Genomic DNA, 23,763 nt, shown 5'->3' on the forward strand with positions numbered 1-23,763 from the left:
GGCTTTGGATGGTGTATCAATAACACCGTCACTACAAAGATACAGTCGTCCATCCAGTTGCCGGAGAGTAAGGAAACTGCTCAGGGATTTCATCACGAGGGCAATGGTGATTTTAAAACAGTTAGAGTTATTAATGGTTGTGATATGAGAGAATTGAGGATGGATCAACAATATTGTAGTTACTCCGAAATACTAATCTGAATGACAGACTGAAAAGAAGGGAGCCTGTACAGAATAAATACTTTCCCAAACATGCATTCTGCTTGAAATAAGGCACTGCAAAATAAATACTGCTAAAAATCTAACACAACACATAACTGACAACCACTCGCCGTATTTTCAAGAAATGGTGGTGACTGCATCATGTTATGGCTATGCACTACTGAGCTCTTCAGTAAGGCCATTCTACTGCCAATGTTTGTCTATGGAGATTGCATGGCTGTGTGCTCAATTTCATACACCTGTCAGCAACAGGTGATGCTGAAATAGCAGAATCCACTCATTTGAAAGGGTGTGCACATACTTTTGTATATATTTATATAGTGTACATCTCACAGTATAATGTACATTTCTTTAGCAAGACCATAATCATTTAAATTACTGACATTACAGCAATCATACAAAGTCATACATTTTTACCTTGACATAAACATTGAAACAGTATATATAGTATGTATAATACTGAATCACTTTGGTCATGTTTTATCAAACATAAATGTCCATGAAACATCTATTTTCAAAAAGGTATTTCAGACTTAATCACATATTGAGTGATATGTGTGATTCTGTGGTCAGGTCAGAAGCTATATTAATTAATCAAACAATTATTCTATATCTAAGTTTTTTTTGCTTGGACCTCTACTCCTTTCTCTGACCTGCTGCATTAATTATCTTAACCTGCTGCGTAAGTTCTCCTAACCTGCTATTAAAAAGTCCCTTCCATATGGAAGTGGCATGAAAAGAGTTTCTCTACTCCATTAGCCTGCTTCTGACTGACACATCCTGTTTCTCTTTTGGTCCCTCCCCTACCACCTCACTAATGGGGAAGCCATTGTTTTCTGTTTGACTTTCGTCAAGGAGAAGATTTGACTCCACTGCTCCACTCTCAGGCTGTAGCTCTTGTTCACGCTGTTCCCCTTCTTTCTCATCTTCCTGTGCATTATCAACAGGCCTTTTTCTCTTGAAACATCCCAGCTGAGTAGAATGGAAAAACAATGTGAAGAATGTGAATCAAAGTGTTGGTCCTTACAATGCACAGGTAAAGTTTCTGTCGCAGCTTTGACACTCACCATATACATGGACATTGTGATGATGATCAGGAGGAAGAGTCCTACTCCAACTCCTGTCCCTATTATCAGGTTTCTATGGGGAGGAATGATGAGCTCAGCCTGAACATCAATCTGGAGGAATACATCTTGAGACAATGAGTGACGATGGAACAAGCATTTTTTAAAACAATTCTAATACAGTGAATCAGTTTAATCAGTTTAATTCCACAAATGGAATTACCTGTGTTTGGTGGAAGCTTGAAGAGTTATCCTAATGAGCAAATAAATACATACAAAATTGATGCTTTTGTGAATATTTGCTCAATAAATATTTGTATTTTTGTTTTAGGTTTTTGACAGGAAACTTACCCTTGGGTCACTCACTGTCTGGACATATCGTTTTTTGTCATAGCTGAGTTTGACAAAACTGATGAAATTGACTGTTTCTCTCTCCCCAGTGAATTTCTTTGGCAATGACAAGCTCTGTAGAGTGAGATATTGTTAGTAGGTGGTAATTTTATATTAAGTAAAATTGTGTTACTTGCTTCAGTTTTTTAAAAGTATTTTGTGGTAGTAGAAGAAGTGTTCTGAATTCAGATTTAAATAGCAGAGAAGTTAGATGAAGCTCTACGTTTTTGTCTAACTTGTTGGGAAAGTGGTCAAAACGGCAATTGTTTAGAAAAGTTTTGACGAAAATAGTTGTGGTTACTGTCTGATTTCAGATTTGAATAGCAGAGAAGTAGACCCATATGTTATGTCTAAGTTGTCGTATAAAATGCTCGGAAAGTGGTCAAAATTTCCGATTGTAAAAGTTGACAGAAAATGTAGTCGATGCAGTAACTAACAAAGCTGCATCATTTGATAGGTAGAAGATATTTCTGTTCTGATTTTAGATTTGAAAAGCAGAGAGACCAAGTAGTCATACCCTCTAAGTTTTTGTCTAGGTTGTTGGGAACGTAGCTGATTTGTCAGTCACCGTTTACTCATTGTCTCATGCTGTCACGACTTCTACCGAAGGTAACTCCTCTCCCTGTTCGGGCGGCGCTCGGCGTCACCAGTTTACGAGCCGCTACCGATCCCTTTTTCTTTTTCTGGTTGTTTTGTCTGTGTTCCTTTTCACACCTGGTTTCAATTGCTTTGATTTCTGTGGGTATATAGGACACCTGTTACCTGCCTTAATTCGTGCAGGATTAAGTTTGTGGGTATTAGCGTTCAGTATTCTATGCTGTTTATTGTTTTCGCATTGACGTATGTGGTGTCGGAACTGTGGTTTTTCCTCCGTGTACTGACACGAGTTTGCATTCCTTCGAGAGCGTTGTTTGGACATTCATCTGGGCCAATTTTGTATTGGTGGACTATGTGTACAGATCTCTACATTAAACACGCTTCTCAAAAAATCCCTGCTTTCCTGCGCCTGACTCCTACACCTCTCACCGAGACGCACCATATCACACATGCTTAGAATGTGTTCACCCAGTGCAATTACTTTGAAAGTTCTATGGCAGTTAATAAGCCAAGCAAGTGACACGTTCCTACGTTATACTTCCGTGGTCATGTCTCTGGTCTTTTGCATGGGCTTCAAGTTTATGAACTATTGCTCTACAATTTTGCCCATTGACGACCATTCAAAAGCCGACAAAAGTTTTGTTAAACTTTAAAAAGTTTAATATATACTTCATATATACTAATATATACTAATATAAAAGTATAATAAGTTGTATGTAAGCACACTGATCCTGACCACTCTGCACGTTTTAAATGGTGTAGCGTGCTAATGAATAATAAGCATGACAAAGATTTAAAGAGGGATGTTTGCTGTCCCAAAGTCTCATTGATTATTAGCATGTTGTTACTCTGTACCATCATTTGTTCAAGTTGGCTTAATACAGACCCTTGCATGTTGATCGAGGTCCTTGAAGGAAACATTTCCAGACAGCACAAATGTAACTGTCAAAAACTTCTCCAAAAGGAAACTTTCACACTCGATGGACTTGCAGTATTTTTCTGGAGAGCAGTACTGTAAACACAGTCAGAAGCAAAATGTGTGTTTCAGTAACATGATTTCTATACTGAGTTGTAATCTGATTGAATAGGTTACCAACAATGTCAAGAGTGAGTGGCATATTTGAATACTCACCTCTGTTGTTGAATTGATTATCTTTCCACATTGAGTATGGTTCTTCAAAGAAAATAAACTTGTATTAGGCTGTTTCCTATTGAAATAAATTGTGGCAGTAAAATGGCAGCATTTTTGTAAGCAATGTGAACAATTTACCTGTAAGACAGATATTTGGTAGTCCTTCATTTCAAATTTGTGCTCAAGCTTAGTTGGGAAAGTGAAGGTGACTGTGATGGGTACAGACTTAAATCCCAAGTTCTCCACCTGTAAACAATGACACATTCAATCAATCAATCAACCTAACAATGACATTTATATTGAGATTTTATACAAAGGCATTTGTCACAGAACGTGTAACAAAACATATACTTAAACCCCCAAATGAGGAAGCTGAGGGCGACAGAGGCAGTGGAGGCTGCTGAGGGGAGGATGGCTCATAATGGCTGGAATGGAGCAAATGGAATGGCATCAAACGTGTTGGACAGTGGTGGGCCGTCAGGGCCAGCAAGGCCTTCTCTGCTGGCCTAAACATCATCAGAATATAATTTTTTTTGGAATATATTTTCCCACAAATATGTATTAAATTATTCCCCAGAGTAAGTGGTATACTCTTCATTTCATAGAATTCCTCTTGGTTGCACTGCTTCCAGCCCCAGGTTGAGATTTGGAGGGCTCGTCTTTATGTTAGATCTTTTATCCAATCATATTCAGCCATCATGTGTTGCCAGGGGTCTAAAATCTGCCCTCAGGCCTTCAGAATCAACAGTGCGGGCGCTTGTAGCTTAAAGTGAATGGAAATTAAAATTTAGTGTCAACCAATCAGCTTTAGAGTTGGCTATTGTACGCCTACTGGCTGGCTCCAGTGTTACACAGGAGCCAGCTAGCAGGCGACTGGAGCCAGCCAGCAGGCGTAGTGTGTGCACGTCTTTTGATTGGATTACCAATATTGAGAGGCAGGTCCTATATGGGCAGGTATATGCAAACCTCAGAACTAGGAAACTGAATTTGATAAACTAATTAATTTGCGTACTACTAAGCTGTTTTTTTAACCCACAATGGCGGAAGGAGGAGAAGATATCGATTTGGTCGAGGATAAAATTATAACGCCATTCTCAAGACAAACCTTTCAAGAAAAGTTAGACATTGTCAGGAGAGTTCGCCCGACGCCGACGCTACAAAGCCTGTCACAGGCGGGAAAGGGGTTCATTCGCCACTTTCAAAGTTCCAACTACGAGCGCTATCAATGGCTCATAGGCTCCGAGAAGCACTGCAAACTGTACTGCTGGGAATGCCTATTATTTGCGAGTGATAGATTTGGTGTTTGGAGCCACACTGGCTTTGCAAACTTGAGTTGTCTAACCATGGCAGCAATGAGACACGGCTGGGCACTTACAAGCAATGGTGCTTTTGAAAACTTTTGGGGACACCCGAGTGGATCTACAGCTCAACGAACAAGCGCGCAGGGCAATGGGAGCTGCACAATGAAAAGGTATTGTACTCTTCCCCTGTAATTCTATGAATAAAAATGTCAATTTCAAAGTGACGCAACACCTGGTTTTATAGTGCGTTTCTGTCTAAATGTATAGTGTCTAGAGCCATGGCATGATAATGATGGTAATAAGAGGTGGATTAATTCGGGTGGGACTGTGTAGGACTTCACTGAAGGCCCAGGCCCCAGGCACACCACTGGTGTTGGACGTATTTTATATCATTCCACTGATTCCTCTTCAGCCATTACCACGAGCCTGTCCTCCCCAATTAAGGTTCCACCAACCTCCTGTGGACTGAGAATATATTTATATGCACACAAATAATTCAATATTAAACTGATTATGGCAATACGCAGTTTAGCATTAGCCATGTAAACACCTTTCTCTGATTATCTTAAATCGGCGTACGCTCATGAGCGAAGTAAGCGTAAACCTATTAAAACATCTTATTTGCAATCTTTTCAAATTATTGGAACATGTAAACTCCTTTAAAGGGATACTGTGAGAGAGCTATGCTACTATACCTATAGACTTCCAGTCATTGCGATAGCTAACGCTAGTTAGCATTGGCTCGCAAAACGACCACTAACTTCCTTTGTACTGCACGCAGAGAAATAAATTATTTCCACAAGTTCATCCGACTCTGGGTAAGTAGAACAAGAATCTTGCGGTATCCCTTTAATGGTGTATCTGTATCCTGCGGTGTATCTGCGCATTTGCTGTCATGAGCACCGCAAGCATCCCTCTGTGGTGCGAGTGATGCGAGTCCAGAAAATCCTAACGTATCCATCTTAAAATCACTTTTCACATACAAACTTTATACACACTGAGTGTACAAAACATTAAGAACGCCTGCTCTTTCCATGATATAGACTGACCAGGTGAAGGCTTATCCCTGGTCTCTTGTTAAATCCACTTCAATAGGTGTAGATGGAGAGGAGGGGACAGGTTAAAATATTTTTAAGCCTTGAAACAACTGAGATATGGATTGTGTATATGCCATTCAGAGAGTGAATGGGCAAGACAAAAAATCTAAGTGTCTTTGAACTGGGTATGGTAGTAGGTGTCAGGCGCACCGGCTTGTGTCAAGAATTGCAACGCTGCTGAGTTTCACGCACCACAGGTTCCCGAGTGTATCAAGAATGGTCCACCACACAAAGGACATCCAGCTAACGTGACACAACTGTGGGAAGCATTGGAGTCAACATGGGCGAGGTCAGTACAGGTGTATCAAAGCTGGGACCGAGAGACTGAAAAACAGCTTTTATCTCAAGGCAATCAGACTGTTAAACAGCCATCACTAGCACATTAGAGGCCTAAAGGCATATACTAGAAATCCCTGGCCACTTTAGCCGCGACGGGGAGACCCATGGGGTGGCGCACAATTAGCCCAGCGTCGTCCGGGTTAGGGGAGGGCTTGGCCGGCAGGTATATCCTAGTCTCATCGCGCACTAGCGACTCCTATGGCGGGCCGGGTGCAGTGCACGCTGACACGGTCGCCAGGTGTACGGTGTTTCCTCCGACACATTGGTGCGGCTGGCTTCCGGGTTGGATAGGCATTGTGTCAAGAAGCAGTGCAGCTTGGTTGGGTTGTGTTTCGGAGGACGCATGGCTCTCGACCTTCGCCTCTCCCGAGTCCGTATAAAGAAATCACTGGCCACTTTAAGGAATGGAACACTAGTCACTTTAATAAGGTTTACATATCTGGCATTACTCATCTCCTTTGTATATACTGTATTCTATACTATTCTACGGTATCTTAGTCACTTAATATGGTTTACATATCTGGCATTACTCATCTCCTTTGTATATACTGTATTCTATACTATTCTACGGTATCTTAGTCACTTAATAAGGTTTACATATCTGGCATTACTCATCTCATATGTATTTACTGTATTCTATACTATTCTACGGTATCTTAGTCACTTAATAATGTTTACATATCTGGCATTACTCACCTCATATGTATTTACTGTTTTCTATACTCTCTCATTCACTTAATGTTTCCTTATCTTGCATTACTCATCAAACTATTATATTAATCAGATAATTCACAATATCTTATTATTGAATGTATGTAAATGTTTTGAGTAACAATAAAGTATGTTTGGTTTAAAACACAGAACATTACCCCCACATCGTGTGAATCACACTTTTTAATGTCAGTCACAGCAATAGCAGTTGATTGTTTACCTCATATACATTCACCAGTCTTTTAGGTGATGTATCCTCCAGAGTACAGTTCATGTAAGTGGTGGAGTCTTGGGGAAGGCTTCAACAACAACAAAAAGATATAAGTCACCTTGATTATATTCAATTAACTTGATGGAGTCATTCTCAAACAAAATGTCAAGTATAGTCTTGTGAAGACTTACGCTTTTGCTACCAGGTCAACTGCAAATTGAACAGGGATGGTCCTGGTAAGGGAACTATTGGTTGAGTTTCCGTTGTCACTGTAAATAAAGAAAAGGCTAATTCATTTTTTGTGTACATAAATGGAATGCTACGAAGTCCTTCAGCTAATTGAGTAGAAGGTATTGAGGTTGTATAAAACAAGTTAGTTTTAAGCAATGTTTTGTTCAAAACTTCGACTGCATGGGGAAATGAAGGGCGTTTCCTGGACTGACTCTAATCTCTCGCCGAGCTACTGCTCTAACATGTTCACACTGGAAGCAGATTATTACCTCAGTCCGATGACGGTCATCTCCATTGTGTCCTTCCAGTCGTACGTATTCAAAATATGGAATTTACTGGTGAACACTGCCTGAGAAGGAAGATGGCATAGTTAAGAAGAAAAAATTAAGACGATCTGAAATGAGATCATAAAAACTGGGAAAGTGGAAAAAAAGTGCAAGGCATGCCTTCATAAAGTACTCAGACCTCTTGACGTATTCAACATTTTGATACAGCCTGAATTCAAAATTGATTCAATTGAATTTTTTCCTCACAAGGCATATATCACTCAAAGATCAAAACTGTTTTAATGACATTGAGTTACTGCTTTGTTACTGCTGTTAGCTCTGAGTCTATCATCTAAGGACAACATTTTAAAAGATTTACCAGTGGATTCACAGCATTATTTACGGGTATATCTAAGTAATCACTCACTGTGGTTTTACTACGGTAGACAGGGAGGCTGACACTGCATGTAGTTCTGTCCATTTCACCTTCCAGACCACCACAGCTGAACACCGTTCTCCTTGTAGACTATGGAATACAGACAATACGTCAAGTGTGTAAATAATTCCGGTTTGTACATCTGAGTCACTGACATAATCTATAATAAACGAATAAGCATGTTAAAGTTTAAAGAATTAATCAATACAACACTTAATATGTTGCTACATTTTATGAATAATTAGCACATGTAGTGTACATTTAAATGTTTGGCGGAAAACTGATGTTTAAATCAACGGTCTTCTATCCTGGTTCTGCAGACCCACAAGATGAGCAAGGAAACTTTTGTTCCAGCCCAGGAGGAACACCCCTGATTAAACTAATCATCAAACCCTTGATTGGCTGAACATGTTTTAGGTCTCCAGGTTTCAATAACAATGTTTTAGATGAGAGCAAGAAGAAAACATCAGAATGAATTATATAATAGATGTCGGTATTACCTTCAGAAGATGCATCATGGAGAATGAGAGGCCAGGAGGGTAGAGAAGAGTTAGACTGGTGTTGAATGAGTCATCCCCGTGATTGGACAGTCTTATAGTCACGTTGAAGTAACTCTGGTCCACCACTAATAAAGTTGATGTGCTGAAAAGAGAGACAAAATACATACAGTCAGAGATTACATGCTTTTTTTGAGCAGTCAGTAATTATTACAGCTACAAACAAGTTACTTTATGTTGCCTCTGTTTATCAGATACTCACATAAAGTTGAAGTCCACCTCAAGCTCTGCCACACAGGTTTCATTTTCTTTGCAGTTCTTTTCAAAGGGCACCTGTGAAGAATTCAAGGTGGTTGCAAGTTCAAACCCCCGAGCTGACAAGGTACAAATCTGTCGTTCTGCCCCTGAACAGGCAGTTAACCCACTGTTCCTAGGCCGTCATTGAAAATAAGAATTTGTTCTTAACTGACTTGCCTGGTTAAATAAAGGTAAATAATTACCTGTTTTCACAGGTATTTGGATAAATGACAGTACTCAGTCCACAGTCATTGCTAGTACTGATGATCATTGTAAGTGAACAGGTTTTAGTCAGACCCAGAATGTATCCTCGTACCTCGACCACAGCCTGTGTAGGACTGTCAGTATTCAGAATGGCAGTAAGACCCTCTTGTTGGCTTTCAGATTGAGAAAAAAGTAGTTGGATGATTATGGGCGATAATGTGTCGATCACGCATTGCTGGAAGAAAATAAAATGTGCCATTAATTTCCCTATCCATAGTCCTGAAAAACCTTCATTCTTCTCATCACTGAATAAAATCAACACACAATAAGAATTCAACAACCTAACAACTTAATGTTATTCATTAAATCCCCTCCTTACGAGAGACATTATAGTTGTTGTATTGTTGCATAGCTACAGTTTGTCATTGATCATACTGTCATGTAGACTGAGTGGTTGAAGCAAGTCCGCTCCTTTCTCAGCTCCACTGTAGAGAGAAGTCTTCTGGCCCCTTTGTTCGTGTCACTGTAAAAGGCTCGGCTCCTCTGTCTCACTGGATCCACATCCAGCGAGTAGGAGACGTTCATCCCTGCACTCAGCACCTCTGGAAAAGTACACAAGAGTCTGAAATGGCCTCCTTATCAGGGAGAGAAGTTCAGAACCTCATGGTTGCCTGCTGACGGACAGCATTAGAAAGCAGAGATGGAGTCAAGACCTTATCTCTTGTGACCCAGATCCAGACCAAGGCCCAACCTTTCGATACAATTGGACTTCATCTTCACCACAGGGTGGTGGCACTTAATTGGGGAGGACGGGCTTGTGGTAATGGCTGGAGCGGAATAGGTGGAATGGTATCAAACACATGGTTTCTGTGTGTTTGATGCCATTCCATTTGCTCTGTTCCAGACATTATTATGAGCCGTACTCCCCTCAACAGCCTCCACTGGTCTTCAGACTGGGAAGAGACCAAGACACACTTATTGTGGTCAGTGATTTAGCTATTCACCGAGGCTCCGACCTGGACCACCAAGGCCACAATTATGTGGTCTCAGATCATGACTTAATTTCTGTTGGAAAGCACAAAGCCATCAGTGTTCCTAAAGTTCTGAGAGTTCTTACCAGCTTTACTCTTTGTTGCCTCTGCCATGTTAAAGCAGGCTGTTAACGTGATCATGGGGGAAATGATCTCTTTTGCCAGACAGTCAAATCTATCAGTGCTGATCTCCGCGGGATAGAAGTGGAGATGAGCAGAGACGCTGAGGACCGGTCTGGACCTGTGAGCGATCGAGATAAAGATTGGGATGTTAGCCTACATTGTACGATGTTGGGTAGCTCCGCCCACATCTCATTGAGCGCAGCCCCCGTTCAGTGCAGATATTGTTACTGGTTAAACAACTGTCTTTTCTTATCATTTTTTGGACTCGTACCTCAAGACAACAACTGCACCACGCGCTCCTACTACGATATCAGTCAGTCCATCCTCACCCAGGTCCATTTTCCCATCAATTGTCTGGCCAAAGAACTGGAGCTTAGATCTCATCATCACAGCTGAGATGCGCTGCAATAAGAAGACATACACATTTAATGAAAAGCCATTGATATTGATATCCCAGGAGGGATGTCTGTTTTCTTTGATCGTGAAGGGCCGTTTTGAATGATTTCCATCTTCGTCTGCCTCACCTGGCTGAATTCAGGGCGGATCCCCTTTAGCTTTTCACCCAGGTAGATGTACACGGCCCCCCTGTGATCGTCCTCAAGTGGAGCGCCCACAGCTACATCCTTCAGCCCATCTCCATTCAGGTCTGTGAGAGAGCAGATGGAGGAGCCGAATCTACCCTGAGATGGCACTGAAACATTCATCTCCATCCTCAGTTCCAGCTAATAACGGAAGGGCGAGGAGAGATCACATGAAGAAAAATCCATATTACACTGTCTTTTTGTGCATTATTATTGAAGATGATGGATATGTATATCCAAATGAATATATTTCGGCTTCCAGATCACCTTGTCCCTGATGGACATATTCAACCACAAATGCAGCATTTGAATCTGTTGTTCAGAGGTTCACAGTTCAGCCCACCTTATCAGTCAGTGTGTAGACGTAGATCCTGCCCTCTCTCGGAAGTTGGTGAAACATTGGTGCACCCACCAGGAGGAAGTCTGTGTTGCCGTCTGAGTCTATGTCCACAGAACACAGCTCTGCACCGAAGTAGGAGCCCATCTGAGAAAATCAAAACTTAAATTCATTCAAAAAATTTGAAATGTTTTAAGTCCTTTGGTCTTGAATGGAACTCATAAGTAAACATAAAAAGTGACATCATGTGTTGTCACGCCCTGGTCGAAATATATTATGTTTGTCTTCATTTATTTGGTCAGGCCAGGGTGTGACATGGGTTTTTTGTGGTGTGTTTTGTCTTGAGGGTGTATAGTCTATGGCTGCCTGAGGCGGTTCTCAATCAGAGTCAGGTGATTATCGTTGTCTCTGATTGGGAACCATATTTAGGCAGCCATATTCTTTGAGTATTTCGTGGGTGATTGTTCCTGTCTCTGTGTTTGGAGTCACCAGATGGAATGTGAAAAAAATATACAGCCTGTCTGTTGTTTTGTACATTCAGTTATTTCATGTCTCGTCCTATTTTCATTAAAAAACATGAGTAACCACCACGCTGCATTTTGGTCCGCTTCTCCTTCTACAGACGAACGCCATTACAGAATCACCCACCACAACAGGACCAAGCGGCGTGGTAACAGGCAGGAGCAACAAAGAGAGGAATGGACATGGGAGGACGAATTGTTTGGAGAAGGACCATGGGATCAGCCTGGAGAACTGGAGGCGGCGAGAGCTGAGAGGCGCTGGTATGAGGAGAAGCAACAGCGGCAGCAGGAGCAACAATATCGGGACTACACTACTTGGGAGGAAATAGACAGGTGGGCGGTCGACCCAGGGAGAGTACCGGAGCCCGCCTGGGATTCACTGGAGCAGTGCGAAGAGGGTTATAGGAGAATGGAGATGGCGAAGCAAGCACGGCGGCGCGACAGGAAGCCCGAGAGTCAGCCCCAAAAATGTATTGGGGGGGCTCACAGGGAGTATGGCTACGCCAGGTAGGAGACCTGCGCATACTTCCTGTGCTTACCGGGGGGCTAAAGAGACCGGGCAGGCACCGTGTTATGCTGTGGAGCGCACGGTGTCTCCAGTGCGGGTGCATAGCCTGGTGCGGTACATACCAGCTCCTCGTATTGGCCGGGCTAGAGTGGGCATCAAGCCAGGTAAGGTTGGGCAGCCCCGGTGCTCAAGAGCTCCAGTGCGCCTGCACGGTCCGGTCTATCCAGTGCCACCTCCACACATCAGTCCTCCGGTGGCAGCTCTCCGCACCAGGCTTCCTGTGCGTGTCCTCGGCCCAGTACCACCAGTGCCAGCACCACGCATCAGGCCTACAGTGCGCCTCACCTCTCCAGCGCTACTGGAGCCTTTCTCCTCTCCTGCGCTGCCGGAGTCTCCCGCCTGTTCAGCGCTGCCCGAGCCTTCCTCCTCTCCTGCGCTGCTGGAGCCTCTCGCCTCTCCAGCGCTGCCGGAGCCTTTCTCCTCTCCTGCGCTGCCGGAGTCTCCCGCCTGTTCAGCGCAGCCAGAGCCTTCCTCCTCTACAGTGCTGCTGGAGTCTCCCGCCTGTTTAGCGCAGCCAGAGCCTTCCTCCTCTCCTGCGCTGCCGGAGTCTCCTGCCTGTTCAGCGCAGCCAGAGCTGCCATTCTGCATGGAGCAGCCAGAGCTGTCAGTCTACATGGAGCAGCCAGAGCTGTCAGTCTGCATGGAGCAGCCAGAGCTGTCAGTCTGCAAGGAGCTGTCAGTCTGCAAGGAGCTGTCAGTCTGCAAGGAGCTGCCAGTCTGCAAGGAGCTGCCAGTCTGCAAGGAGCCGCCAGAGCTGCCAGTCTGCAAAGAGCTGCCAGTCTGCAAGGAGCTGCCAGTCTGCAAGGAGCTGCCAGTCTGCAAGGAGCTGCCAGTCTGCAAGGAGCCGCCAGAGCTGCCAGTCTGCAAGAAGCCGCCAGAGCTGTCTGTCTACATGGAGCAGCCAGAGCCGCCAATCAGCATGGAGCAGCCAGATCCGTCAGTCTGCCAGGATCCGCCAGTCAGCCAGACTCTTCCAGATCTGTCAGTCACCCAGACTCTTCCAGTCAACCAGACTCTTCCAGATCCGCCAGACAGCCAGGATCTGCCAGAACCGCCAGCCAGCCAGGATCTGCCGGATCCAACTACCTGCCTGAGCTTCCTCTCAGTGCTGGGCTTCCTCTCAGTGCCGGGCTTCCTCTCAGTGCCGAGCTTCCCCTCAGTGCTGAGCTTCCCCTCAGTGCCGTGCTTCCCCTCAGTGCCGAGCTTCCCCTCAGTCCCAGCTTCCCCTCAGTCCCGAGCTTCCCCTCAGTCCCGAGCTGCCCCTCAGTCCCGAGCTGCCCCTCAGTCCAGTGGGGTTCTGGGTGAGGACTACTAGGCCATGGTCGGCGGCGAGGGTGGACTATCCTAGGACGCGAGGAGGGGGGACTAAGACATTGATAAAGTGGGGTCCACGTCCCGCGCCAGAGCCGCCACCATGGACAGACGCCCACCCGGACCCTCCCTATTGTTTTGATGTGCGTCCGGGAGTCCGCACCTTAGGGGGGGGGGGTTCTGTCACGTCCTGGTCGAAATAAATTATGTTTGTCTCCATTTATTTGGTCAGGCCAGGGTGTGACATGGGTTTTTTGTGGTGTGTTTTGTCTTGGGGGTGTATAGCATAGTCTATGGCTGCCTGAGGCGGTTCTCAATCAGAGTCAGGTGATTATCGGTCTCTGATTGGGAACCATATTTAGGCAGCCATATTCTTTGAGTATTTCGTGGGTGATTGTTCCTGTCTCTGTGTTTGTAGTCACCAGATGGCTGTATAGTTTTTACAGCCTGTCTGTTGTTTTGTACATTCAGTTATTTCATGTCTAGTCCTATTTTCATTAAAAAACATGAGTAACCACCACGCTGCATTTTGGTCCGCTTCTCCTTCTACAGACGAACGCCATTACAGAATCACCCACCACAACAGGACCAAGCGGCGTGGTAACAGGCAGGAGCAACAAAGAGAGGAATGGACATGGGAGGACGAATTGTTTGGAGAAGGACCATGGGATCAGCCTGGAGAACTGGAGGCGGCGAGAGCTGAGAGGCGCTGGTATGAGGAGAAGCAACAGCGGCAGCAGGAGCAACAATATCGGGACTACACTACTTGGGAGGAAATAGACAGGTGGGCGGTCGACCCAGGGAGAGTACCGGAGCCCGCCTGGGATTCACTGGAGCAGTGCGAAGAGGGTTATAGGAGAATGGAGATGGCGAAGCAAGCACGGCGGCGCGACAGGAAGCCCGAGAGTCAGCCCCAAAAATGTATTGGGGGGGCTCACAGGGAGTATGGCTACGCCAGGTAGGAGACCTGCGCATACTTCCTGTGCTTACCGGGGGGCTAAAGAGACCGGGCAGGCACCGTGTTATGCTGTGGAGCGCACGGTGTCTCCAGTGCGGGTGCATAGCCTGGTGCGGTACATACCAGCTCCTCGTATTGGCCGGGCTAGAGTGGGCATCAAGCCAGGTAAGGTTGGGCAGCCCCGGTGCTCAAGAGCTCCAGTGCGCCTGCACGGTCCGGTCTATCCAGTGCCACCTCCCACATCAGTCCTCCGGTGGCAGCTCTCCGCACCAGGCTTCCTGTGCGTGTCCTCGGCCCAGTACCACCAGTGCCAGCACCACGCATCAGGCCTACAGTGCGCCTCACCTCTCCAGCGCTACTGGAGCCTTTCTCCTCTCCTGCGCTGCCGGAGTCTCCCGCCTGTTCAGCGCTGCCCGAGCCTTCCTCCTCTCCTGCGCTGCTGGAGCCTCTCGCCTCTCCAGCGCTGCCGGAGCCTTTCTCCTCTCCTGCGCTGCCGGAGTCTCCCGCCTGTTCAGCGCAGCCAGAGCCTTCCTCCTCTACAGTGCTGCTGGAGTCTCCCGCCTGTTTAGCGCAGCCAGAGCCTTCCTCCTCTCCTGCGCTGCCGGAGTCTCCTGCCTGTTCAGCGCAGCCAGAGCTGCCATTCTGCATGGAGCAGCCAGAGCTGTCAGTCTACATGGAGCAGCCAGAGCTGTCAGTCTGCATGGAGCAGCCAGAGCTGTCAGTCTGCAAGGAGCTGTCAGTCTGCAAGGAGCTGTCAGTCTGCAAGGAGCTGCCAGTCTGCAAGGAGCTGCCAGTCTGCAAGGAGCCGCCAGAGCTGCCAGTCTGCAAAGAGCTGCCAGTCTGCAAGGAGCTGCCAGTCTGCAAGGAGCTGCCAGTCTGCAAGGAGCTGCCAGTCTGCAAGGAGCCGCCAGAGCTGCCAGTCTGCAAGAAGCCGCCAGAGCTGTCTGTCTACATGGAGCAGCCAGAGCCGCCAGTCAGCATGGAGCAGCCAGATCCGTCAGTCTGCCAGGATCCGCCAGTCAGCCAGACTCTTCCAGATCTGTCAGTCACCCAGACTCTTCCAGTCAACCAGACTCTTCCAGATCCGCCAGACAGCCAGGATCTGCCAGAACCGCCAGCCAGCCAGGATCTGCCGGATCCAACTACCTGCCTGAGCTTCCTCTCAGTGCTGGGCTTCCTCTCAGTGCCGGGCTTCCTCTCAGTGCCGAGCTTCCCCTCAGTGCTGAGCTTCCCCTCAGTGCCGTGCTTCCCCTCAGTGCCGAGCTTCCCCTCAGTCCCGAGCTTCCCCTCAGTCCCGAGCTTCCCCTCAGTCCCGAGCTGCCCCTCAGTCCCGAGCTGCCCCTCAGTCCAGTGGGGTTCTGGGTGAGGACTACTAGGCCATGGTCGGCGGCGAGGGTGGACTATCCTAGGACGCGAGGAGGGGGGACTAAGACATTGATAAAGTGGGGTCCACGTCCCGCGCCAGAGCCGCCACCATGGACAGACGCCCACCCGGACCCTCCCTATTGTTTTGATGTGCGTCCGGGAGTCCGCACCTTAGGGGGGTTCTGTCACGTCCTGGTCGAAATAAATTATGTTTGTCTCCATTTATTTGGTCAGGCCAGGGTGTGACATGGGTTTTTTGTGGTGTGTTTTGTCTTGGGGGTGTATAGCATAGTCTATGGCTGCCTGAGGCGGTTCTCAATCAGAGTCAGGTGATTATCGGTCTCTGATTGGGAACCATATTTAGGCAGCCATATTCTTTGAGTATTTCGTGGGTGATTGTTCCTGTCTCTGTGTTTGTAGTCACCAGATAGGCTGTATAGTTTTTTCATGTTGCGTCTGTTGTTTTGTACATTCAGTTATTTCATGTCTAGTCCTATTTTCATTAAAAAAACATGAATAACCACCACGCTGCATTTTGGTCCGCTTCTCCTTCTACAGACGAACGCCGTTACATGTGTTCCTCTTTATATCGGAGGATTCATTCAACCTTTGAAGTAACCCCAAAAGCTAGTTTCATGCTGTCCCTATTGTATAACTTGATTTGATATACCACACTGCTTGCAGAAATAGCTAATGTTACCAACCTGTTCTCCAGGCAAGCTTTGTGCCACAGTCCAGTTGTTGTTAACCTTGTTAAAAAGTAGGATCCGTCCCATGTGTTCAGATCTTGGTGCTCCGGTAAAATATAGAAGGTTCTCATTCTTCTTCCCAACAGCTACAGAGTATCCTGTAATAAAAATGAAGAAATGTAGGCCCATTGTAACTACACTCCCTTCGCTGAAACATCTGAACAACAGAGCCTTGAAAATAGTGTTTGTTCAAATTCACATTTGAGCAATATCAATTCTTGAGCTTCATGTTCCATTACCCATATAGGAATCTTTGTCCAATGTGGGGTCCTGAATTTCCCTTTCCTCTGATCTCAGACCCTCAGTCTCAAAAGAGATCCACGCCAGTTGTTTGATCCCACTGAGCCCAGAACCAAGGTGTCCTGTAGAGGAAATAAAACATTGAGTCATATTGTATGAAATTTTTATTAATAAGCATTCATTAACTATATACCTTTGTCTATAAACTAGTTGCCAAGGTGGTCATTACATTTATAAATGCGTATTTAAGCATTTACAAGGATTTGTAGTACAATGTACAAGCATTGTAGTTAACATTTTAAAACAATTTATACATATTACAAATTATCATTTAAGATGACAAAACATGCTGGACATACTATTGTGTAACTCACCTTGTTAACGTAGACAGCACTGAACCCACTCTGAGACATTTCTTTAGTCAAGTTTCCAGCCAGAGCAGTCTTGGAACCTAGAACATACAAACACTGATATTAGTAGCGATACATTGATACTTCTACTGTGGACTGTTTTGAGTAAGGTGTTATCACCAGAAATAAATACCAGTATATTTCAGGAAGTGACCAGTAGTGTCACCTTGTTTTTTTTATGAATAACAACTTTCAGTTGACAGGGACTTTGCTGAAAAATAAGTAAGTAGTACGAAGAGTTTATCTGAATCCAGAGTTGTACCTTCAATGTTGAAGATCTTTTTTTGAAAGTTGTCTAGGATTCCTTTTAGTCCGTTGTAGTCCTGGATGAGGAAAGTGTTGTTTTCTTTTGGCTCTGATGCCAGGGACTTGAGTTTCCTCAAATCAACGTTCTTGACCTACCAAGAAATATACCACTTGAGTGCAGGAATTATAGTGATGTTTAATTTCCTTTTCAAAATGAATGATATTTAAACATCCACATCACAGTGGTCTAAGACACTGCATCTCAGTGCTAGAGGTGTCACAACAGACAACCTGGTTCAAATCCAGACTGTATCACAACTGGCCATGATTGGGAGTCCCATAGGGCGACGCACAATTGGCTCAGTGTCTTCCGAGTTTGGCCGGTGTAGGCCATCACTGTAAATACGAATTTGTTCTTAACTGACTTGCCAAGTTAAATATAGGTGAAATAAAAATGCAAAAATGATGTGATGGAACACACCTGACTAATCAGAATCCAGTTGTCCCAATACTTTAGGTGCCCTGAAATATAGGAACTAATGTGTTGTCATTTCTAAATGGTACAAACAATATTTACACAAATACCCTCAAATAAAATCTAATAGTCTGTACTTTAACCTCATAGTAACTGTTTCATTTCAAATACAAACTTTTGGAGTATAGAGCCAAAAGAAAAAGAAGTGCTTCACTATCCCAATAATTACGGAGGGCGCTGTATTTCTTAGATGATATCATAAAAGCAGGTCTGGACAACCTTCTTTACATGCAACTCGTGGTTCGGTGGGGGCCAAATAAAATAACTTCAGATTTCTTATCATTGAGCTGGATAAATTTTCAAACATCTAATATTTGATGTCAACAAGAAACTTGTGAAGGGAAGCTACGCTAGCTTGGTCACTGGGTCTGATTTGTAAATAAAGCTGTGTGTGATCTGCATAGCAGTGAAACGGAATGTTATGATTGCGGGTGATATCACCAAGGGGAAGACTTGACAGGGGGGCCCAGAATTGACCCCTGAGGGATGCCGTATTGAATAGTTGCTGGGGTTGGTATTGAACCAACCATGCTCACTGAGAAATGTCTGCCACATAGATATGACCTAAACCTGTCGAGGGCAACGTCATAGATTCCCACCCACCTCTCCAGCCGTTCAACAAGGATGTTATGATCCAAAATAACTAGAATAGAACATTCACTAGTATCAGCAGCCAAGAGAAAGAAGGTCACTATAGGGCTGTTTCGGTGACCGTATTACTGCCACACAGGCACTCTTGAGTCATGACCGCAGTCAAATTCTATGTGACTGCTGAGTCACGGTAATGTCCTCTTGTGCACTCTGGACATGCTTTAGTATTACCCAACTCGCTAATGATCATCAGGTGGCTAATGGCCTGCTACTCAGAGCTGTATTGTCCCTCTAACCACTCTGACATCCATGCAAATGCAATCAAAAATCACATCAAACACTTAGCCTACATTGTACAACATTGGGTAGCACCGCCCACACCTCATTGAGCGCAGCCCCCATTCAGTACAGATCACACACTAGTGGGATACAACAGGTTGAAACTGAGTGGACAACATAGTTGTTCTCGATGTTGTTGCAAAGCCTAACACAATGAAATGGACAGCGCTTTCCAAGGTGATGATTAATTGAAAACACCCATATGCATATTAGAGCTTATGCATAGACCTATATATGAGCTCAAGCCCCCCCCTAAGAAAAGTGAATAACGACTGTGCCGTTGTTATAATGCCTTTGGAAAGTATTCAGACCCCTTGACCTTCCACAATGTTACATTACAACCTTATTCTAAAATTGATACAAATTGTTTTTCCCCCTCATCAGCCTACACCCAATTCCCCATAATGACAAAGCAAAAACAGGTTTTTAGAAATTGTAGATAAAATACAAATCTGATGTCACATTTAGATAAGTATTCAGACCCTTTACTTTGTTGAAAACCCTTTGGGAGCAATTACAGCCTTGAGTCTTCTTGGGTATGATGCTACAAGCTTGTCACACCTGTATTTGTCGAGTTTCTCCCCTTCTTCTCGCAGATCCGCTCAAGCTCTGTCAGGTTGGATGGGGAGCGTCTCTGCACAGCTATTTTCAGGTCTATTTTCAAGTTTGGTCTCTGGCTTAGCCACTCAAGCATATTCAGAGACATGACCCGTAGCAACTCCTGCGTTGCCTGGGCTGTGTGCTTAGGGTCATTGTCCTGTTGGAAGGTGAACCTTCACCACAGTCTGAGGTCCTGAGCAATCTGGAGCAGGTTTTCGTCAAGGATCTCTCTGTACTTTTCTCTGTTCATCTTTGCCTTGATCTCGACTAGTCTCCCAGTCCCTGACGCTGAAAAACATCCCCACGGCATGATGCTGTCACCACCATGCTTCACCGTAGAGATGGTGCCAGGTTTCCTCCAGACGTGACACTTGGCATTCAGGCCAAATAGTTCAATCTTGCTTCATCAGACCAGAGAACCTTGTTTTTCTTTTGGCAAACTCCAGGGGGCTGTCATGTGCATTTTACTGATGAGTGGCTTCCATCTGGCCAAACTACCATAAAGGCCTGATTGGGTGAGTGATACAGAGATGGTTGTCCTTCTGGAAGGTTCTTCCATGTCCAATCAATTGAATTTACCACAGGTGGACTCCAATCAAGTTGTAGAAACATCTCAAGGATGATCAGTGAAAACAGGATGCACCTGAGCTCAATTTCGAGTCTCATAGCAAAGGGTTATGAGACTCGAAATTGAGCTCAGGTGCATCCTGTTTTCACTGATCATCCTTGAGATATTTCTATATATATATATATATATATATATGCACATTACACACACATCTGCAAACATTTCTAAAAACCTGTTTTCGCTTTGTCATTATGGGGTATTGTGTGTATATTGCTGAGGATTTTTTTTGATTTAATCATTTTTGGTGTAACATATCAAAATGTGGAAAAAGTCAAGGGGTCTGAATACTTTCCAAAGGCAATGTATACAATACATAGACTACCGCATTTTACACATGGCAGAAAAACATTTGAAAAAACCCACTAATTTAAGATTGCTACATAATTGGTCTAGCCTAATGAAGCAAATTCAGAGTTAGCCTACAATTATAGCACATTTGTATTTGATTTTGAATAGTTGTGAAACATGTTACTATCGATGTTCCCTAACATATTTCACTTGGTTTCCCAGATTAAGCACTCGGTAGCTGACACGTTTGGAGAGCCCATGGCATACAGAGTTTGGGCGACATATCAACTGTCACGCAGTGAAATAACCGGAGTAGTTTGACCAATGCCAGTCAAATATTTACAAGCGAGAAAGTGGCCTCCATTCGCTATTCGAGTGTTCGAGGCACGAGTGTGGTCCTCTAACCAAGATGGGACTCTGGCAGACAGTTTATTCTTGGTTTTAACTGGTGCCACTGAGTCTAACGTAGCCTGACATACATTATGTAATTGAACCTGTTCAGCAATTCATCAGTGTGATGACACAGAACAGGATCCTTAGTAGAGGATTAAAAAGCATTTGTAAATTTACTAGCAGTTGTGGAGGTATTGATGGGTGAGGGAGTGGGAACAGACACATTTTTAGGTGGGGGGGAAGCATTTTAAAAGCAATACTGATATGGTCAGAGACACACACATCAACAGTTTCCAAGTTATCAATATTCAGACCATAGGACAGCACAAGATCAAGAGTATGGCCTTTGTTGTGTGTAGGCCCTGTAGCATGTAGCACAATGTTAAAGGATTCTAACAGGTTAAAGATGCACGATGCAGAAATCACTCTGCCATTTTCTAGTTGCTGAACTTCTAATAGTTCGCTTAATTTCAGTTTGTGAACAAAACAGCAAGTGTGGAGAATCATTGTACCATCCAAACCGCTGTAAAATATATTTTCCATGATCAAAAATATTGTATTTTCAGCTGTTTGAGGCTGGTGTACAAAATTGAAAGTAAAAGATGCAAAATCGAAACTTAAAAACGGGGAGCATTGAAATAGCGCACATAGAAGACATCTACCAGAGCTACCTCTTCTTAGATTCAATGAGAATGACAGATCTATAACACACATTTCTATGTGAAATTGGTCAGGTGGTTCAAAAAGGTACATACATTGCAGCTTTAAAAAACTCCCAACTAGTGTAATATTTGGGAAACACACATGAATGTAAGCAGCATACATTGAAATCATACATTAAAAGCACTAACACTGGTATACACTGGTGATCAACTAGTCGAAACGGCCATATGCCAATATATTTGCACCTCGGTGAACTTCAAGTGAAACAATTTGAAAATGTACCTCAATCCAGGGATGGAAGGTGTTGCTGTACTCCTAATTATCACACAACAATTTATGGTAAATCGAGAAGATAAAAATACTGCTTCTTTAGCATTAGCTAACTAGCACGAGAATGAACAGTTGTAATGGAATTAAGTCATACAATTGTGTGGTGTTGTGTAGGGGGTATTATAGATATTATAGGACTTACCCCGATGACAAAGCGGATGATGTTTTTCTCATCACTTCTTTTGATAGAGTTGAGCCTTTTATCAGTATCGCTGGGATTTCCATCTGTTATTATGACCAGTACTTTAGTTGCATCTGCGGTGGCGCCGGCAGCTTGGTTTTCAAAAATGTTTTTCCTGAAATAGATGTATTCAAACAACAGATCAAGCTATCTTTCTTACACCACAATCCCCTTTGATCAGATTCGGAGTAGTCGGTCAGAACTTTGAAAGTAAAACGGATTAATAATTATCAACTGGGACCTACAAGACAAAGTCTATTGCCTTATGTGTGTTGGTTATATGAGCCATGTGCTCTTCTTTCCAAAGTTTAGTCAAGGCTCTCCCCTCTTGGTAGTCTCTGAAGTTGAAAACTGTCCTGGTGTTTGTTGAGAACTGAACCGCTGCGAACTGTCGTTTACAAAAGAGGAAGAGATGACTAATATTGATTTCATACCATACTTTCCATGCAGCAACATGGGTGTATAGCACATACACTCTTAGAATTAGTGGTGACTCGAGGAACCCTGAAGATCCTCAAGGAACCTGTTTGAACTGGAAAGGCTATTCTGTTGTGGGACCCAAAAGGTTCTTCTAGGCACCTTTACTTCTAAGAGTGTAGATAAACAGATGTATGTTCAGCAACCTCACAAACATGTTTTAAGTTATGAGCTTTAAAAGGGATGAATACCTTAATTGAGGAGTTTTTTAGGGTTGTCATGATATTGTTTATGAAACCTTTGTTCTTATCAAATTCTTCCGTTGTCATGCTTGCTGATCCGTCAAAGAGGAAAACGAGGTCCACTATTTTCTTAGTACATTCTGGAAGAGAAAGTGAATTCCATAAATGTATATGATGGATAACACTCACAACATTCTTCACATATTCAGGAATCCAGATCTTATCATTCACAATTAATATTTTGTAACCTAATGATAATATAATTTAGCATGACATGAATAAACAGTCAATACATACCAAAAAATCTTAGGTTATGTTATCTACAAATGTGTTCACGTTTCACTGTTATACCTTGGAAGGCAGGTGTGAAGTTCGAGGTGATCTGGAGCTGGCTGTTGAACTGATAACAGATACTGTTCAGATAGGAGTTCCCATCACACTCGTGTGCCAGGCCAGGGCTGCAGGCCTGAATGAGGAGAAACGCCATTGTAAATTAGGGTGACCAGACGTCCCTGTAACAGTGCATTAAAAACAGACTGCAAAGTGAAATAATATTTTTGACGTGGCAAGAAAGACCGGGCAGCAGAGCCTACTGGTTGACGTCTCAATTGCGTTGTGCTTGTTTTGTCCAGCAGAGCGGGCTGCTCGCTATAGCAGCTTCATTCACTCTTCTACTAACTACTTGCTCTAGTTTTAGAGAAAACTGCTGTGGAAAACTCGGCCAGAACCTAACAAGTGTCAAGTGAATCCACAACATCACCACAAACGTCTTTTCAAGCCAGGTAAGTTACAATCGTTTGAGATACTAGCGAGTGATTTTATAATGTCTAAATTCATTATATAGATAGATGATCTGCTCTATAATGTTTTAAATAGGTTATGCTAGCTAACATTAGCTATGTCGACTAAGTTATCTTGCTAGGATCGCTAGCTACTGTCATGGTAGCAAGGTTAAAAAACGTTCACATGTAAACATGCAGTGGACGGGCTATTTTGAAAATATGATTCGATTAAATGTGTGCACAATTCATTCTGAGAATATTTATTTGTAGATTACAGTTGAAATGGTTTGGCATTATAATAATTAGTGTGAAAATATATTCTGACATTTTCATGGATAA

At 44.0% G+C, this 23,763-nt stretch overlaps 1 protein-coding gene across 1 annotated transcript; it reads right to left on the reverse strand.

The window, feature by feature from the left end:
* Positions 1 to 509: 509 nt before the first annotated feature.
* On the reverse strand, positions 510 to 23,144 carry LOC135535696 (integrin alpha-X-like). Its single transcript, XM_064962132.1, is given in 28 exon segments — positions 510 to 1,194; positions 1,290 to 1,400; positions 1,510 to 1,539; positions 1,638 to 1,751; positions 3,160 to 3,285; positions 3,406 to 3,447; positions 3,544 to 3,651; positions 7,074 to 7,152; positions 7,256 to 7,333; positions 7,565 to 7,644; positions 7,989 to 8,087; positions 8,498 to 8,639; positions 8,757 to 8,827; positions 9,108 to 9,230; positions 9,431 to 9,597; positions 10,113 to 10,267; positions 10,421 to 10,551; positions 10,674 to 10,871; positions 11,074 to 11,214; positions 16,495 to 16,637; positions 16,779 to 16,850; positions 16,853 to 16,901; positions 17,154 to 17,230; positions 17,452 to 17,587; positions 21,945 to 22,098; positions 22,229 to 22,371; positions 22,652 to 22,782; positions 22,994 to 23,144. Coding segments are annotated over 28 exon segments (3,261 nt in total). The 5' UTR covers positions 23,130 to 23,144; the 3' UTR covers positions 510 to 969.
* Positions 23,145 to 23,763: the final 619 nt, after the last annotated feature.

The sequence above is a fragment of the Oncorhynchus masou genome, unplaced genomic scaffold, assembly GCF_036934945.1.
Source record: "Oncorhynchus masou masou isolate Uvic2021 unplaced genomic scaffold, UVic_Omas_1.1 unplaced_scaffold_5007, whole genome shotgun sequence".
Lineage (NCBI taxonomy): Eukaryota > Metazoa > Chordata > Actinopteri > Salmoniformes > Salmonidae > Oncorhynchus > Oncorhynchus masou.